Source organism: Phalaenopsis equestris, unplaced genomic scaffold (genome assembly GCF_001263595.1).
Source record: "Phalaenopsis equestris unplaced genomic scaffold, ASM126359v1 Scaffold000378, whole genome shotgun sequence".
Lineage (NCBI taxonomy): Eukaryota > Viridiplantae > Streptophyta > Magnoliopsida > Asparagales > Orchidaceae > Phalaenopsis > Phalaenopsis equestris.
In genome coordinates, this window is record NW_018164820.1 from 30,295 (window position 1) to 50,805 (window position 20,511).

Below are 20,511 nucleotides of genomic sequence, written 5' to 3' on the forward strand. Positions count from 1 at the left end.
GCCACCCTTGGAACTTCCAGCCGAATCTACCTCAGCGCCAACATTGAGTTACCCGGCGCCCCCCTCCACCACTCCATCCACGCCGATCAATTCCTCATCACCAACGCCACCTTACACTCCGAAACCTCGATCCCCTTCATCACCGTCTCCAAGTTCCCTTGTGATCACTGCCAACGAACACGAAGGGTAAGACATAATATACTTTCACTAGAATGGGGAGGGTAGTTGGTGGAACTAGGAGGAGGGGCAGTTGTGAAATATGCTACCGCTCGAAAGCGGGCTGCAAGTTCCATCTCTGGTTCGCTTTTCGCCAAAACTATGTCCCACTGCGATCCCCCTCCCGAACCAAATGATCAGGATTCGCGGCCGCTCCCTCATCACAATTCCTCACCGAACCAAACGGACCCTCCGTCTCTCCACATATTCTCTCTCTTACCGAGGCTCTACTACTTGAGTGTTATTCACAAATTTGAGTCCAACTTATATTTTATTAAAGCTCCTCTTAAATTTGGGCATAACGTGAATAACTAATAATACAAGCTAAATTCAAACCAAGACATATTTCACTATATTGGCTCGCACGTTAACACCGTTAAGTGCTGCTAATAGACCCTAGGTCATTTGAGAACCGTGACGGCATTGACAATCACAAATTCACGACGTGTGAAGCGCACTGGAGCCCACAACGTAGTACCCTGGGACCCTTTGACTATGGGCCCCGAAAATATTAACTCCTCTATGCGCGGTCGTCTCCCCTTCCCTCTTCATTACCGTTCCAACTGTGAAATTTACAGAGAGAGGCACGGGCTTCACATTCTCTCTCTTCCGCTTGTCGTCGAGCTCGGTAACAGACTTCTAATGGCGGAGGCGTGAAAGCGGTCGTGGCTTGGATTCTTCCTCAGGTGGGCTGAAGGTGTGTCGAGGAGATGCCGACAGTGAGGTACCAGATAAGGAACGAGTACGGGTTGGCGGATCCGGAGGTCTACCGGGCTGGGGATAAGGATGACCCGGAAGCGCTTCTCGAGGGGGTTGCGATGGCCGGTCTGGTCGGAGTCTTGAGGCAGCTCGGAGATCTTGCAGAGTAAGTCGAGTTTCTTATGATTTCTTTTTCTTTCCATCTTGGCTCTGGTGTTCTTGTTTGCGACTGTTAGGAGTTTAGGGTAGTTAGAACTGGGAAATGGGATTTGGGGCCGAGCCAATGCTTTTTTTATCTTTCATTTTCTTTTGCCACTGAGTATGAGGTGATTTGTAGTTTTTGTGATTGTGAATTGATTTGGGTCAGTTTGGAAACAGCTTTAAGGCGGGATTTAAGTTCGATAGTATTCCTTATTTTGGTCTCATGTAATTTGATGGAATGTGTTGATCATTTATTTTTTTGTAGCGGTGATTATATTTTTTTGTCTTGTAATTTATTTAACAGTGACGATTCTAAGATGTTAGAGGGAACATAATGTGAACACGAACTCGTTTATGCTTACCTTTTTTTTTATTCTGTAGAAGTAATTGCTGGCGTGCAACTTCATAATATTGACGGGTTACTGAAAATTGGACATAATGATTAAAACTGTAATGCTGCACTGTCTATATTCATTTGCTATTAATGCTATGAAAATGTGTGTAACAGTGTAAGGATATCTATCAGCCCTTTTTTGTAAGCAGGTTTTTGATAATGATACAGGGCTTCTTTGTAGGTATAAATATTTTACTTATACGTATGGTCTTTGATCCAGATATATAATTTCATGAAGTATAGGATTTCTCACTAAATGTATTTTCTTCTTATCCGAATATTAAGTTTTTCACTGCCATGAAAAATATGGCGCTTTTTAAGTTAGGCTTAAGTTCTTTTATCTACATATAATATTTTGTAAAATATAGCTCGACATTCACCGCTAGGGGATTCTCAAGATTATCTTGTGAAATAGCTTTGGGATATTTATACATGGGAGGGAGTTTGAGAATTGGCACACATACATGCACACACATACACAAAGAATGGGGAGAGAGAAGGCAGAATAAAGGATTAGAGGAAAATGGGGAATAATGTGAATTTAGTTTGTAATAAGGTAATGAAAATTATAAGCACCAAATGCTTATTTATAGAAATAGATTAATATGCTAAAATTAAGTTAATATAGAATATCGACCTAATTAAATCCTAAAATTTCGATCGTCTATCTAATTTAAAGTTATAATTATCTTAAAATTAAATAAATTAAAATATAATAAAATAAAATATTATCATGGAGGAGGGGCTGTTGTAATTTGTTTATAAATATCTATTATATTATCCACATGTGCAGATCAAACATGAAATAGAATCATAAGACTTTTGATCTAATTCTTAGTTTCTCACCTATGCATTATACACCTTTCTTACATTATTACCATAGATGAGGATCCTACAGCTATGTAATAGTGGTTGCATTCAAAATATGAATTCAACCCATATTTCTTATGTGATTACACAAATAACTATTTTGAAGCTTATATATCATGTGAAAGATACGGGGGGGGGGGGGGGCAAACATACACACAATGTATGTATGTACATACTGACACCATTCTAGGGCTTCTAGAAGGTGTTTGGGAAGCGGGTCTGACAAGGAGATGGTAGAGGAATAGTAAGATGATGAAATTTTGAGCGATTAACGATTTTTGGAGTGGGATAAACGATGATGTTTGACTGCTGTTCTGTTTGAAAACAATAAGAAAAATAGCGAAGCAGTGTGTCATGGATGTTGAGGAGGGGTGTCAGTTGAAATTGCAGCGTGGATAAGGGCGAGGCAGTGAACCATAACTGCTAAAAATAGTTTTCCTGCTGCGAACAACAGTTGGCTATGTGCTGCATGACAAAGGAGGCCTCCGAGCGCCCTGGACAAATTACCACCTTGATCCTATGAGGTTGCAGACACGCTGCTTGGAAAAAAATCTAAAGTATACAACACTCCAATAGAGATAAACAAGAGAAACTATCTCCAAATAACATAAACCAAATCAAAAGTTCTTTCAAACCAAGAAATAGTAACACATAAATAGTTCATTCACAGAAAAACCTATAATGAATAAGTGAAATAGGAAAGAATAAAAAAGGAGCAAAAAATATGCTGAAATAAAAAAAAAATCGGAGTCACCAATCTTGAAACAACGATTGCTGGCCTGCTCGATTGCACTGGATCATGGAATTTCATCGTTCAGGATTGCAAATCCCATGCATGTCAAAATCTAGGGAATTGCGAAATTGTAATTCCGGTAGATGGTCGGGTGTAGTTCTCCCTAGCTAGGAGTGGCTTTTTCCTCCTCTGTAGATTTCTGGAATCAGTCTACGCTCGTCATAATGAAATCATTATCATGCCGTGTCTAATTAAATCCAACTACAAAATCTATACTTAAGTCCATTCCATGCAACTTTAAAATACATTATCATTCCAAAGACTGTCCTAATAGAATAAGTAGTCATTATATTTTGGCACAATCAGAGCTAAAATGGCACACATGTGAGCCTTCTTGCAAACTAAGTCTCGAGTTATTAAATTCGTAATGTGTTTTTCCCACTCATCATACTTGGTTGGGCGTATATGATAAACAAGTTTGTTTGGAGGAACTAACTCTGGAATGAAGTCTGTGAGATGCTGGATATCACTTAGTGACAACTGCCAAGGGCTGCCTCTTTTCTAGTATCACCTCATCAGAATTACTACATTGTAGAACAACTAATGTTAATCTATATGGAGTCTCTTTTATAGGCTCAACTTGAATTACTAGTGTCTCTTTCTCATCAGCTCGAATTTGAGGTTCCTATACTTCTTCATCCTCTTTGATGTCACTGTTCACTTCAACTGTTCTTTGCTCAGTGAAAGAGACCACCTTCCAGTTTGAACAATCATGCACCATGTGGCTCCCAGTAGATGGTAGTGTGTAGTTCTCCTCAGCTAGGAGAGGCTTTTTCCTCCTCTGTAGATTTTTGGAATCAGTCTACGCTTGTCATAATGAAATCATCATCATGCTGTGTCTAATGAAATCCCACTACAAAATCTATACTTAAGTCCATTCCATGCAATTTTAAAATTCATTATCATTCCAAAAATTGTCCTGATAGAATAAATAATCATTATATTTTGGCACAATCAGAGCTGAAACTGCACACCTGTGAGCCTTTTTGCAAACCGATTCTCTAGCTATTAAATCCGTAATGTGTTTTTCCCACTCATCATAATTGGTTGGGCGTATCTAATAAACAAGTTTGTTTGGAGGAACTAACTCTGGAATGAAGTCTGTGAGATGTTGTATCTTACTTAGTGACTATCAAAACGGTAAACTGTCGGTCATTATTTCCGATGAATTCCTTAGCAAGGGCTGCCTCTTTTCTAGTATCAGCTCATCAGACTTACTACATTCTAGAACAACCGATGTTAATCTATATGGAGTCTCTCTTATAGGCTCAACTTGAATCACTAGTGTCTCTTTCTCATCAGCTCAAATTTGAGGTTCCCATACTTCTTCATCCTCTTTGTTGTCACCGTTCACTTCAACTGTTCTTTGCTCAGTGAAAGAGACCACCTTCTAGTTTGGACAATCATACACCATGTGGCCAAAATTGTGACACTTGAAGCATTTACTGGTATGGGTGGATTTGGCAGTACTGGTGGTCTCCATCTTTTTTCCACTATGTACTGGTTTCTCCTCTATTTGGGTCATCATGGGTGCTCTACTTGGTGTACTATTGCTGTCTGATATGATGGCTTAATTCTTTTTGAAGAGTGGTGTTGACCTGATACCGTTGTGTTGTTTCTCTACAATTTAAGGCTAGGGTTTGGACATTATGTATTGTCCAATAAATTTGTAAATGTATCACCTTGCAAATGAATGATCTCAATCCCCTTTAATATCGAGCTATGATTTTCTCTTTGGGTTTCACTATCCCACATTTTAACATAAGTTACTTGAATTCAACTTTGTACTCCTCGACTGAGAGATTTTTCTACTGTAGCTGGTGAAATCTCAAGAAAATATCCTACTTGTAATGTTCTTGTTGGTCTTTGCGCGACATCTCTTTTTCATCTTGGAGCATTTAGCAATTTTACCCTTCCCTTCTCACTGTCAAAGATGCTTCAGGTTCTACAACCACAGAGATGCACTTTCTTTAACTTAATAGCGACTAGTTTCACCATTCTGTCTGGTAGAATATCCTTATATTCAACAACCTGTTTCACTGCCTGGAGTTACTCGATGAATTCATCTAGATCTATGCGACCCTTAAAATCTGGCACATCAATCTTCACATTCCAAAATTCCAGTGTTTTCTCTTATTTTCTATGTCAAATCTTTGGGGTATTAGTTCCTCATCACATGAAGCTGTCTGATGGAATGGATTCACTTTCTTCTTTCTATCTGGTGAGTAACCATTGTGGTTATGGGTGGCCCTTCCGGATTGTCTTCTCTAAAAAATGATAAGCCTCTATTGTAGTCGGTAGATTTCTCTTTGCATGTCTCTATAGTGAGTTGTTGAACACATCTTTGCATATTTCTTGCACGAGACATTGTGCTCTTTTCTCTTGATTAGGTTTCCAACGGATGTAGGATTGCAATTTAAGATTGGCCGGATGTTTAGGATTTTGGGGTAGGTGTTTGGGAGGAAGTTTTGTGGAGGTAGGAAAATTAGATTTTAAAATTATTTAGGATTGAGGCTTGGAATTGTGGTAGGAATGATTTGGGATTTTTTTTTTTGGTGGGTATGTTAGGTTAGGGTATTTGGAATTTTGAATTAAGGCAAGGAAGACAAAACCCTAAAGATCTAGGGCTTATCTGTCTCTGATACCAGATGATACCGTTCTAGGGCTCCTAAAAGGTGTTTGGGAAGCGGGTTTGATGGGAGGAGGTAGAGAAATAGTAAGGGGATGAAATTTTGGACAATCAACAATATTTGGAGGGAGATAGACGATGTTTGACAGCTGTCCTAACTGAAAAAAACATGGAAAATCATGGAATAGTTTGACACGAATATCTTGAAGGGGTGTCGGTAGAAATTGCGGTATGGATAACGGCGGGGTAACAAACCAAATCAAATAAAAGCAGTTTTCTTGCCGCGAACAACAGTTGGCTGCGAGTTAGACAACAAAGCCTCCGAGAGTCCGGGCGAGCTCATCTCACCGATCCTATCAAGTTACAGACACACCGCTTGAAAGAAATTTAAGAATACAACACTCTAGAGTTAACCATTAGGAGCATTTTCAAATAATGTAAACTAAATCAAAAGTCTTCTTAAACCATAAAATAATAACATGGTCCCCTCACTGAAAAACCTAATTAGAATAGCAAAATAGGAAATAAATAAATAAAAAAATGAATAAATGATATGTTGAAATTGAAAGTCGGCATCGCTTCTCTCAAACCTACGATCACGGGCCTACCCGATTCCACAGGATAGCAAATCCACCGCACATCAGAATCACGGGAATTGCCATCCCGTAATTCTTGTAGATGCTCCCAAATCACATATCTACATATGTATAAATGTATTCTTGTATGTATCTATGTATGTATATGGTTCAATTTGTTTATTCATTTTAAGTTACTTCGAACAATAAAATTAACAAGAGGCATTCCAATCTCAGGATTGAGAATGTGATTATGTGCTATCTCACGTTTATTTTTTGGAATAATCTCAGGTTTAGGCTAAATAAGAGTTGTATGATGATCAAGCTAATCCATTAAACATAGATAATCATGCTGGTAGTCTTCAAAGACCAACATCATAATGATCTAGTGAAATATTATCATGATGAGATAACTTTGGCTAGAGGTAGATTGGATGAGCATATTTATAAACATAGTACGATCTATATTGATGGTGATATTTGTACTCTTTATGAGATACTCAATTATTATAGAATGCTGGCAATGAATGAATGATGATTTAATGATTGACATGGCTATGGTTGTAATATGATTTCATTGTAGCTGATAGTCTTCGATGCAACCATCATATTGATGAGGAGAATCGTTATATGAGAAATTTATGCCATATCTAAATGTTTCATTAATATTTGCTACTTATGAGACATTTCAAGCTGCTAAATAAATTTGCAACTTTGATTTTAAATTAGTTATAAATGACTTTATATATTCTCAGTATCTCTTTCAACCTTAATCTATGGATCTTTTCTAGGACAACTTTTTGTTTTAAAAATGCTATGAAATTATACATAAAGAAATTCGTATGGATTTAGTCTTAGATTATAGTTTATTTATGTATATGCCATTTCGAATTTCATTGAAGGTTTAGCGTCAAACAAGGGGAAGGGAAGAGGTGCACAAAAAATTGATGTAATTGCCTTAAAAATGTTTATTGATACAAGTTGGTGCCGAAGGAATGATTACTCTAATAATAAAATTGAAGGAATATGATCACACTTGTATTTAATTGATGACCGACCTTTGATGATGTTTTTTTTCCTGTTCATTTTTTTTTTGGTTTGCTCTCAAAGTAGCCTTAAAGTTGCTTGATATTTTCCTTTGATTCACCTTCAATAGTGAAAATGATGAAATATATGTGCAAAGACAGGTATGAGTGGTGCACAATGAGGAATGTTGTAGAATATCAAGTATGATTAATTTAGGATTAAGCCTAAGATGGATTATTGAGGGTTGGATTCTTGAGATTTGCATTTGTACAACATGAGAGTGAGAGAGAGAGAGAGAGAGAGAGAGGGGCGCGGAATTTAGGATGAAAAAGAGAATTTTCTCCAATTTAATTCATAGTAGTATGGTAAAATTCACAAATCTAAGATTTCTATTTATAGAAATAGTGGTAAATGATAGCACCTGAGTAATTTAAAATTTAAATCTTGACAATTTCTAAAAATCTTATTACCTATTTTTCATAAAAAAATAATGCGAAAATATTTACATTCAAAATAAAAAACAATACAAGTAATAATCCAAAAAACTTAAATAATCTTGAAAATACTAGAATAATTCAATGATAATGAAACCTAAGAGAGGGCTAATCCATACGCAAATGAATGAATCCTTGTGTAAAGCCAACATGTTGACTTCATCAGGGCAACTTGATCTGAGTAGACTAGAAGGAATGTTAGCGGAATGAAATGAAATAACCAAGCTAAACTGTTGCGTTGAATCTAGCAACAGTAATCGGAGAGGTTTGATTAGGTTTGGCTTAGGGCCATAAATGAAATCACATTTGTATTGTTACATTCTGAAAATATTTATAAATGCAAAGATATTTTAGCGCTTGAGCTTCCCTAATAGTTTATAAAGAGGATATCCTAAATCTTGTAATGTAGTGCATTATGGCTTTTGCCATTTTTCAAGTCATTTAAATTTTATTTCAGGTGGCTTCTTGTATATTTTATTTTGAGTGACATTTGTATGGTGTAGATTTCTTTTTTTGGTGACAATATTTATTGAGAGATCTAAACCAATCTAAAGCCCTCAACCCAACTGCCAGCCCTTGCTCTCTGTTCTAGTAAAAGCTGCATGTCCTCTATTTCCCTTAAAAAATATGAAGAAATTAAGTTTTAAGTACCTTATTGGAATTGATATGCAACTCTCAGCCCCCCTCATTTTAATTACTCCATTGATCCTTAGCTAGATGTCCTCTATTTCCCTTAAAAAATATGAAGAAATTAAGTTTTAAGTACCTTATTGGAATTGATATGCAACTCTCAGCCCCCCTCATTTTAATTACTCTATGGTCCTTGGCTAGCCAACCCTCTCTTCATCTCTTCTCCCTTGTGATAAATACCGATATAATGCTTGGAATTGATATGCAACTCTCAGCCCCCCTCATTTTAATTACTCTATGGTCCTTGGCTAGCCAACCCTCTCTTCATCTCTTCTCCCTTGTGATAAATACCCATATAATGCTTTTAAATTCTTTGTGAAGTGCTGAAATTATACATTTGCTGCTCTACCTTCTAGTGAGCAATACTTGAGTGTGGGTTTCCTTTGCAGGACTTCGAAGGAATGGAAACAATGTTCATAGTGAAGGATTGCCGGTGGATGGTATCTTTAATGCTATCGTTGCACATTCCTGGTTGATTGTGTCTCCACCATAAAACAACTATAATATTATCCTTGTTTTTTCTTTAGTTCGAGTGTGCTTCCCTCTTTTGGTGTAATATTTAGCAAAAAAAAAAAAAACAAAAAAAAAAGAAAACAAAAAAAGCCTTTTATTAAGTTTTTCGCTTAACACTGTCGTTATTAGGTTTCAAGCCTTGGATGCGAAAAGTGAAGGCTTGCATTAGGTAGTCGTCAACTGGCATGAAATTTTTGTTGAGAAATCATAATATGAATCCTTTAAATCCTGTACATATTTTAGATTTGACTTATGTTAAAAGAAACAGAGGAAGACCTAAAAATACCTGGGTATATTGTATAAAAAAATAAACTTGATCTATCATAATTAATTGAAAATATGACACTCAATAGGACACAATGGAGAAAAGGTATCATCTTGCGGACTCCACTTTGTGGGATAAAGGCTTGATGTTGCTGTTGTAGGTCTTTCACCTCTTCGCTAATCTTCAACTTAACTAGTTATAATGGTACAATGAAGATCAATATTTAAAATTTCTTTACAAAGCTTTGCATTTTGTTCTACATCATATTTGATATCATAGACATGTTGATCTCTACTTGTATTGATGAAAAAAATTGTATACAAATTATGAAGTTTTGCTTAGGTTGGTTGCTGTCCATAGCATATAATTGATATATTCAAAATAAAATCAACTAATTTTATACAAATTTCTGCTTAGTTTTCTTATATATTCAACTTGTTTCGACTTAAATTTCATTGCATTTGTATATTATTTTAAAATCAATTGATTTTATACAAATTTCTGCACACACCTTTTTTGAGATTACAAGGATCAAATATTAGTTTTGAATAACAAGGAGCACCTAAGATAATCAAGCTTACACCCACAGAGCTATTGCTGAGTTGTTGCACTACTGAGAGTCCAACCTTAGGCCTACTTCCTCTTTTTCACGACTGATGTAGGGTTTATTAGGTTGAACCGCTTGGTTTAATTTTAGGGGAGCCCGTCCAGTAGGGTGGCTGAATTGGCCAGCCAACACTTAGGCGGGAATTACCCCCCTTTTCCTCCTTTCCATTCTATCACCTATTATAAATATCTTGTTTATTGATTTAGGGTTCAGTTATGTTGTTATTTTCAGATTTTTGCCTTCTGGCGTCTCCCTTTGCTAGGGCGGTATCCGATGACAGGTGGCGTTGAAGCTTATTATGTTGAACTGCTCGGTTCAACTATAGGGAAGTCGGTCCAGCAGAGAGGCTGGACCAACCAGCCAGCACTAGCGTGGGATTTACTGTTCCTTTGCCTCTTTTCCCTCCTATCTACCCATTATAAATATGTTGCTTACTGATTTACGGTTTAGTTCTATTGTTGTTTTCAAATTTCTGTCTCATGGCGTCTCCCCTTGCTATGGTTGTATCTAAGGATAGGTGGTGCTCCGACTGTATCCTACTCTGAAGTGGCGATTATCTCCTTGATTCCCTCGACACTTCCTCTGTTGTTGGTTCCAATCGTCGGCCACCCTCTCCCCTCCGTTCTGGTCCAGCTGTCAGGCTCTCTATCCCCACTTTTTCTATTCCAGCCTCCGCTCTCCCCATCTCCCTCCTCCCAGTCCAGCCGTAGACCTCCTACCCTCTTCCTCTCATCCTGCTTCTAGCTGCCTTACAACCTACCTACCTCCCTCCTAGATTCGAGCTGCAAGACCTTCCCCCATCCCTCTCCATGATTTCCTAGACCCCGCTCACCACTCTCCTTCCCGGTATCAGCCAGCAACCATCGTGCCACCACCATCGCCGTCCCCAGAACTTCCTTCCCAACCCTAGCTAGACATTCACGTTGTTGTGTTTTCTATTTCCGTTTGTGTCTGGATTGTAATCTGATCTGTTTTTAAGTAATACTATTTGTTTTCATTTTGTGATTTTGGATTAAATTCAGGTATCATTTGGTATCAATGCTAGTCTAACCCTAATCTTATCCTAGGGTTTCCTAACATCTACCTTACCCATCCATTATAAAATTTTCTTTTCTATCCTGAACCACCCCTTCCAAACCCAAACCCTAATCATGTCTTCACAGAGATACATGTTGGAACCTACTCGAGATGAAATACTGTGAGATATTTGTCGACTTCAACAGAGGATCACAGAGATTGATGATGGAATCCAGGGGGAAATTACCATCGCCATGGGAGGTAGAGACGGGGATCTAAATTCGTTCTACAGGGAAGACATTAGTGATGAGAAATACAGACCCCACTGCTTCGGGATTCAGTATCAGAGGATGCCAAGAGAGGAGCCCACATATAGAGGACACAGGGGTTTTGACATCAAGGTGGACCTACCAGAGCTTGATAGATGTATGGATTCTGATGACTATCGACTCGCTGCAATCTGTTGAACGAATCATCGAATCTTCAAATCTAAGGAAGTGTCAGAAGATACATGGGTAAGATTGGCATCCATCAAATTGAAGAAGAGCGCCTCTTTGTGGTGGGAGAACTTACAGAGGCAGAGGAAGATAGAAGAAAATGATAAGATTATCAAATGAGAAAAAATGATGAAAGAGATGCAGAGGAAATACCTTTCACCTCATGACCGCCAGAACATGTTTCTAAGCTTCCACCACCTGTAGCAGATATCTTTCAGTGGAAGAATTCACTGCATAGTTTGACCAATTGCGAATGAAGTGTTAATTTGTCGAACTAGAGGAACACACCGTAGCTCGGTGCCTTTGGGGCCCGAAGCTCGCTATTAGCATTGTTGTGCAGTTTCAACAATATTGGTCACTTGGGGATGTCCAATTCGTAGCCTTGAAGGAGAAAAAACAATGGAACCAGAGGATGCCATCCTCATTCAGACAACAGGTCTTAGTTAGACTGTCACCTACAGCTTCAACGACCTACAAGGGTATCTCTGGTGGAATTGGCAAGACAGGACAGGGGAGTGACAAGGCATATCTGAGTAGAAAGAATTCAACAAAAGACAGCTCGTCTAGTACAGTGCCTGTTAGGAGGTGTTTTATATGTCATGACTATAGACACAAAGTCTCCAGTTGTCCCACAAGTCGAGTTGCTTCATTCACAAATTAAGGCGTCATTGCGGAGGTGGAGGATGAGGAATCAGAGGATGGTCCAAAGGAAGAACTTCAGCTACAAAGTGACGAGAGAGAGATGTTACTCATACAAAGAGTTCTAGAGTTCTATAGTTAGAGCTGGAGAGAAGTCAGTCATGGCTAAGGATTAGTATCTTTCGCACCAAGTGTACGGTGAAGGGCAATGTTTGCAATTTGATTATCGACAGTGGAAGTTGTGAAAATGCGGTGACCATGTTGATGGTGAAGAAATTGGGATTGGCCACTCAAAAAGTTCTTCAGTCCTATCCTTGACCTGGTTGAAGAAGGGAAACGAGATATACGTAGATCAGCAGTGCTTGGTTGAATTTTCAATTAGGGATCAGTTATAGAGGCTAGTGCTATGGATGTGGTTCCAATGAACGTGCACCATATTTTGTGTGGGAGTCTTGGCAGTTCGACCGCAATATTCAACACGATGGCTTCAAGAATATTTACTCTTTTAAAAAGGATGGGAAACACATTGTGCTGATACTTGTTAAGGATACAAAAGGTGTAGACGACACAGACGACATGAAGGAGGTATTAGTCTCAAGGGCCACCTTCATGCCGTCAGTTCGGGATGCTCCGATGGCAATGACGTTAGTCCTACTAAAGAGAACTGAGAAGAAGAGTGAGATACCATCACCGCTACATCTATTGCTACATGACTTCCGGAATGTGATGACCGATAATCTTCCCGAGGTATTACCGCCATTGAGAGACATTCAACACGCCATAGAACTCAAACTTGATTCAGTGTTGCCAAACTAGCCTGCCTACAGATTAAGTTCTGCGACACACGAGGAGTTGGAGTGACAGGTATATGATCTCGTCGCGAGAGGGTTTGTCAAAACGAGTATCAGTTCGTGTGTCGTCCTCGCCCTGATAGTACGCAAGAAAGACAATTTTTAGCGGATGTGCATTGAAAGCAGAGCCATCAACAAGATTATTATCAAGTACCGGTTCCTCATTTCTCACATGGACAATTTATTGGATCAATTGCACGGAGCCGCATTCTTTTCCAAGATGAACTTACGCAATGGGTATCACCAGATTCAAATGAGGCCAAGGGACGAGTGAAAGACTGCTTTCAAGACACGAGATGACTTTTATGAGTGGACAATTATGCCTTTTGGATTATCAAACACACCCATCACTTTTATGAGATTGATGAATCATGTGATTTTGGCCCACATTGAAAAATCTATGGTGTTATACTTCGATGACATTTTGGTAGACAACCAATCTGAGGAGCACTTACAACACCCTGTATTTGAGGTGTTGCGAGTAGAAAAACTATATGCCCATCCAAAGAAGTATGCCCATCCAAAGAAGTGCTAATTTATAACAGCCCAGGTATGTTTTTTGGGTTATATCATGTCTGCTGCAGACATTCAGATGGAGCCTACAAAGATCGAGGACATTGTGAGCTAGACTGTATCACAGTCATTCAGCGAGTTTAGGCATTTTCTGGAACTAGTGTCATTTTACAGGAGATTCATTAGGAACTTCAGTACCATCAACGCCCCCTTGACAAAGCTTTTAGAGGAAGAAAAATTCTAGTGGATAGAGACATCTCATAATAGTTTCAATGGACGCAAGGAGAATGTGGCCCAAGCACCAGTCCAGGAATTACCAGATTTCAACTAGCTATTCGAGATAGGATGTGATGCATCTGGCATGGAGATAAGAGCAGTACTGAGCCAGAGAGGTCACCCCGTCGCCTTTTTCAGTGAGAAGTTGAATGAGTCCAGGAGAAAATACTGGACGTACGACAATGAGTCTTATAGTATTGTGAGAGCTCTTGAGCAATTGGGCCATTATCTACTGACGAGCGAGTTCACGTTGTTCACAAACTACGAAGCGTTGAAATTCTTAAATAACTCGAGTAAACTGAAGGGCCGACACACAACATAGGTGGAGTTTTTATCATCGTTCTAGTTCAGGCTTAAGCACAAGACAGAGAGTCATAATTATGTCAAAGATGCACTGAGTCGCCGTCGCTTGCTGTGATGTAGGCTTGAGTCGTGAGCTTTTGAGGCACTAAAGGAGTTGTACGACATAGACGATGATTTTGGGAAAATCTTGGAGCAGTGCAAGGAGAAAACTACCTGACAGTACAACAGAGCTGATGGATACTTATTTTATCAGCATAAGTTGTTCATTTCTATATGTTCACTGAGGGATTCCATTGTTCAGGAGAGCCATAATGGGGGACTTGCAGGGCATTTTTGCAGCTACTAGGCTCTCGCACTCATGAGAGAGCACTTCTTTTGGCCTCGACTAGCGAGAGATGTGAAGCGACACGTCAGATAATGTTAAATTTATCATGTGGAAAAAATCAGGGGATAAAATACAGAACTATATAACCTATTACCAGTACCAGAGGCACCATAGGTGGATGTTAGCATGAATTTTGTGGTGTAGTAGATCGATTCTTGAAGATGACACATTTCGTACCCTGCCACCGGACACTGGATGCATCGCATGTCGCCGACTTATATTTCAGGGAGATTGTAAGGCTGCACGGAATACCCAAGGCCATCACTTCAAACAGAAATGTCAACTTCCTGAGTAATTTCTAGAGGACTCCGTGGGGAAAATTAGGCACGAAGCTTCAATGCAGTTCCAAAACTCATCCATAGACAGACGGTCAGACAAAGGTGGTGAACGGGAGCCTTGAAAATCTGCTGAGATGCTTTGTTGGGAAGAATATTAAACAGTGGAATTTGATTCTAGCTCAGGCTAAGTTTGCCTACAAATCCGTGGGTCAGACATTGGGTCGCACCCCATTTGAGATCGTGTACGGGCGTGATCCGGTCACTCCAATCTATTGACTACTCTTATCGACATTAGAGATTAGTGAGAATGCAGAGGAACTAATGCACGAGATTTAGAAGCTCCACAAAGTGGTTGGCAAAAAAATCACTAAGCAGAATCACAAGTACCAGACACAGACAAATAAGACACAAAAAAAGGTGACCTTTAAAGAAGGAGACCTAGTGTGTATTCGACTGAAGAAAGAGAGTTTCCCTGTAGAAGCATTCAGAAAACTAAAGCATCGAGCAGACAGATCTTTCAAAATACTTTGGAAGCTAAATGATAACGCCTATAACATCAACCTGCTAGGGGACTACAATGTTTTCGCCATGTTCAATGTCACAAATCTGACGCCGTACTATGAAGAACCATAAGCATCTATGGATGAAGTTGCTCCCTCAATCCTGAGAGATTGACGTGGGGCTTATTAGTGTGAACCACTCGGTTTAGCTATAGGGAGCTAGTCTAGCAGGGAAAGTGGACCGATTGACCAGCTGTTGGGTGGGAATTACCGTCCCTTTTCTCCCTTTTCCCTCGCTGAGTTAGGGTTTTGTTCTGTTGCTATTTTCTACTTTCTGCCTCTAGGTGTCTACCCTTGCTAGTATAGTATCTGAGGACAGTTGGTGCTCTGGCTATATCCTACTTCGAGGTGGTGATTATCTCTTGATTCCCTCTGTACTTTCCTTACTCTCGGTTCCAATCGCCAGCCACCCTCTCCCCTCCTTTTTGGTCCAACCGCCAACTCCGCTATTCCCTCTTTTTTTGTTCTAGTAGTCGGTCAACCCATCTCCCTCCTCCCAGACCAGCCGCAGACCTCCTACCCTCTTTCGCTTCTTGCTTCCAGCCACCAGCCGCCCAACAACCTACCTACCTCCCAGATTCCAGCCGCAGGACCTCTCCCTGATTTTCTAGCCGTCACTCACCCCTCCCCTTCCCAATATCCAGCCTCCAACCATCTATTACTTACCGTCACCTATTTCAACCACCACCCACCGCGACATCACCTCCATTGTCCCCAGATCTTCTTACCCAGCCCTAGCCGGATATTGAAGTTGTTGTGTTTTCTATTTTCGTTTGAGTTTGGATTGTAGTCCGCTCTGATTTTGAGTAATAATATTTGCTTTTGTTTTGTAGTTTTGAATTAAGTTATAACATCATTTGAATAACAAGGAACCCCTAAGTTAAATCAAGCTTATAACCACAGATCTATTGCTGAGCTGTTGCACTGCTGAGAGTCCAACCTCAGGTCTGCTTCCTCTTGTTCACGACCTTCTGCCTGGTTTATCTCCAAATGATAACTCATTGTGGTCATCATATCAAGGTCGTTTCATAGATCATAACTGTGTGGCATCTTCATTCGCTGAAAAGAATAGCTAGAGGAAAGGACCTTCTACATTGATCAAGTAACCATATGACCACACTTAAGAAAAAACTTTCTATGTCTCAACACAAATCAAATAAGGCCCAAGTCACACTCAAAGAGGATAATGGTGCAATTCTACATCTAAATCCAAACCATCCACTTCTCCTCAACCTCCTAATAGTGTGGAATATTAAGCCAAATGTTACGTGGTTAGTATGGCAACCTCGATTTGGATGATGTTTCATACATGCCTCCTGTTAGTGTGGAGCCCGGTCCGATTTCCCGCTCCTGCCTCTTGATCGCGAAACATTGCGATCTTCTGCCGAATCGCGAACCGTCTCCCTACTGTCGCCTACTCCCGCGAGCGTGAAGCGAAGTTTTGCTTCGTCCGATCGCGAATAGTCGCGACTCCCTGCTGTTTCGCGAAACGTTGTTAACCTCCCTTCCTGTTCGCGATAAAAGGCATTGCAGCGGCTCTCCTTTTGTTTTGAAGTCACGATTTTTGGTGTTCTTCTTCGGGCTTCCTCGGGACATGAAGAGAAGTGTAAAGTGTAGTTCCTTGCGGTGAAGGAAGAAGAAAGAAGAAGATTGTTAAAGAAGAAGATTGGAAAGAAGAAGATTGTTCTCCCTTGACTTCTTCTTGATGGCTTGTGGCAGAAGAGAAATTAGGTTTATTTCTCTTGTAAGTTTATTTTCTTGGGTGTATCTTAGTGTAGAGCTTCTTCGGTATATCTCAGTATAAAGAGAAACAGAGAGAGAGAAGAAGAGAAATCAACGAAGTGAGAGATTCATCTTGTAAGTCGAGACGATCGACTGGTGTAAATGGTGTAAATTCCAAATTCCTCAAATAGTAAAATCCTCTACAACTCCGTGGACGTAGACAATTTGCCGAACCACGTAAATCTGTGTTGTCAGCAATAAAAAGTTGGGGTGTGATGAGTCGCCCGTAGGAAGCTGTCGGTCGTTGGAATCGAAATCCGGTCGCCCGCTTTGGAATGACGTTTTAATTTACATATAGATTTAAGTTTAGAAAAATATGAAATCAAACTGACCCCATAATTTTCATAGTTTAAATGGAAGAACACTCTACCTCAAACTCTATATCTATCTCGAGGGATAAACACAAGACTTGAGGATGAGGCTCAATCAAATAAACTAAGAAATATATGACGTCCGTTTGGTCTGCGAAACCGTTTTATTTGCCGACAAATTTCTCTATTTAATATGAAAAATTAAATAGGGTTTATTTTAAGCTGGGTTCGGAAAAACTTTCTATAAGGGCAAACCCCTATGGTTAATTATATCTTAAATGACCGAAGTCACTTAGGAATGCTCTCTATATAAATCAGGAAAAATTATCTCCAAGGACTTCAAAATGATGAAATTTTTCAACGAAATCAGACAAAGAGGTGTGAAAGGGGAATGACTCAAATTTGAAAGATTTATTACAGAATCCAAAGGAAGAAGAACTCGGGGATGCCACAGATCCAGAGGAGATCCTCGGTGACTTCCCAGTCTACCCTATGGTTTTGACTTCAGTTTCGAGGAGAAATATTCAAGTGTTTTATCCTGCCAATTTTGTCTATTTAGGGCTTACATTCGTGTGAAACGATCACACAAATAACCTGGAAAATGTGAGGATTTAGGTCGTAACAAACGACAACATCAAAATCCTAAAACGAGTTAGGGCTTAGATCGTAGAACAAAGTCTTACAAATGCCTAAAGAAAAGGTTGATGATTGATGTTGCGCTAGACGAACAACCTCGAAATCCTATGCATTGTTGTTTTAATTTCTAGGAAATGAATGGTTTAGCTGGGAAAGATATGTTCTGCTGTTAAAAATGGTCGTGTTGCCCACTGCGCTAGTTCCAAGCTCCATGTCGTGACGAGTTTAAGTTTTCTAGGGTGTTCTAGGGTGTCAGATTATATGTCAGATTATAATGTCAAATCCAGCGGCCCTATAGTTGTAGTTCTTCAGATATTTTATAGGGAACATGTTTAAGTTGTATAGTGTATAACATAACAATAGAATATGTAGCACAGGACAATCAGTAGAGTAAATAGTAGAGAGAACAGTACAACATGCGGGGGAAAGGAAAAGTAAAAAAAAAATACAGCAGGCAGGTGATTTGCAAGAAAGTAACATGTTGTAAACATAAAACAAACATGTATACCTGAGAGGTCCGATGTTCCTTATGTGTAATTGATGCAACAAGTACAAGCAACAAAACTTGAGGAAACATGCTGAAATGTTTTATATAAACGAAAACAAAGAAACATCGTCCATAAATCTCGAGAAAGATCGTTAGAAGACTCACGACAAGAGAAATGCGAGGAAATTGACGAATAGACAAATCGATTAAAATCGTAGAAAACACGAAAAAATCCCAAAAAGAGACCATGAGTGCTTTGTCCCAAAAATTTCAAGAAAAACATATGAAAAAGTCTGAAAAGAGGGGGACCGCAAGCATTCGAATCGGGGCTAGGCTCAACTATATATTAGTACTCGAGGGTCGTCGAAGGCTACTCGGTCACCCGGATATATAAAACCTGTCACTCAACTAGAAGGGTGTCCTATCGAACCTAACTCAGGAGGGTACTCCTTAGCCTAAAGAGATTAGTCTAAATAGGTGATCAATATGTGGACAACCAATGCTTAAAATGTATTTAAAATTTATATTTTCAACATGCACATAGGTTTCAAACATGCAAAAAGTGAGTATCAATTTTATATGTAGCGAAAAATGTGTTTTTGTTTTAGAAAAAGATGTGTTCGTTCTTATCAAATTTGTTTTTATCAATTTTGAAAAATAGTTGTCCACGAGTCAGTTGTGCTATCGGGCATAAGGCTACCAACAACCTAAGAAGGTTCGGGTCAACTCCCACTAGTCTTGTGTCGGTGAATGATACTGTCATCCTACAGCTCACCGGGTTCCTGAATCGGATTCTGATATCGTACGATGGCATATCATTCTGCTCTATCTCCGGTGTGTCTTTGTCATCACCGCCCTAAGCCCCAAAACAAAACCGACCTACTTGCGACATTGCTTGATGGTTTCACGTATAGCAAAATGCTATATGTGGACACTTATGTATCGGGCATAAGCATAGCAAGGGAAAAAAAATAAAAATGGGGTGAGAGAGAGGGGGGACTGATCAACCTAAAACATAGAAAAAAACGGAGGATTAATCAGCTCTCAAAACTCATGACGAAAAAGACCTGATAAGGAAGACCCGAAGATCCTTGAAATAATCCGAAAGGGTATCACTTTCTCATATTTTTATAAATGTCTTAACTTGAGTCAAAATGACCTCATAATGTCGGTATCCAAACCCCAAAAATATCTTTTATGAAATCAATTCGTCTCAGCCAAACATTCTCCCAAGATAAAATTTGGAAGTCTCCCAAACTTCATAAATCAAGCAAAAGGAAAGTGATCCCGGGGAAACCACCACTAGTATTTCCAAACCCATACAAAAATCAGGATCTTCCAACTTCTAAATTAATCAATAGCCTCATATATCAAATAAGCATAAAATCTTTCCATAGAACCATAGAAATGCTCACGGTCGGGGTCAATAGAGGAGGGTATAGCCACCAAGGCTTTTGGTCAAGACAAAATAAGGCCAAAGAGACTCACGACCAAGGCAACCCAAGGCACAAAAGGAGCGGAGGCTCACGACCAAGGCAACCCAAGGCACAAAAGGAGCCCACGACCACAGTAGCAACAGGAAAACTACCCAAAGTATTGCCTTTGATACGTAAGAGAGTGAATGGACTAGCTTGTATAAATCTTTCAAACCGGCTCCAATTTCCCCCAATTAATACATAAGAAATATGCTCAATTTATTTTTAATCACCTCACTCTATAGATAGTGCAAATGCATGGACCAACTCCACTACAAGCCTTCGGGTAAGAGCAGACGGGTAAGAGCAGAAAAAGGCACAAGACAGGCCCCTAACAAGCTCTCTGGTAAGGGATAGAAGCAAGCAAGCCACCAAAACCCTCGAGTAGGGACAAGTATAAGGTATCAATCATGGGCTCTCGGGTAGAGACTAAGGCAAACAAAAATCAAACCCAAACCACTCCTCGGGTAGGGACAAGACAAGACAACACCGAGCTCCCAAATAGGGGTTAAAGCAAATAAAACCGAAC

General features: G+C 39.5%; 1 protein-coding gene across 3 annotated transcripts in view; it reads left to right on the forward strand.

Moving 5' to 3' along the window:
• Positions 1 to 774: 774 nt before the first annotated feature.
• The window catches only part of LOC110026545 (protein SCAR4-like), a 55,321-nt gene continuing 35,584 nt past the window's right edge, over positions 775 to 20,511 (forward strand). For all 3 annotated transcript variants that reach the window (XM_020727517.1, XM_020727516.1, XM_020727518.1), the window contains exon 1: positions 775 to 1,081. In XM_020727517.1, coding sequence (XP_020583176.1) covers positions 927 to 1,081 — 155 coding nt within the window. In that variant the 5' untranslated portion in view covers positions 775 to 926. The remainder of the gene's footprint in view (positions 1,082 to 20,511) is intronic.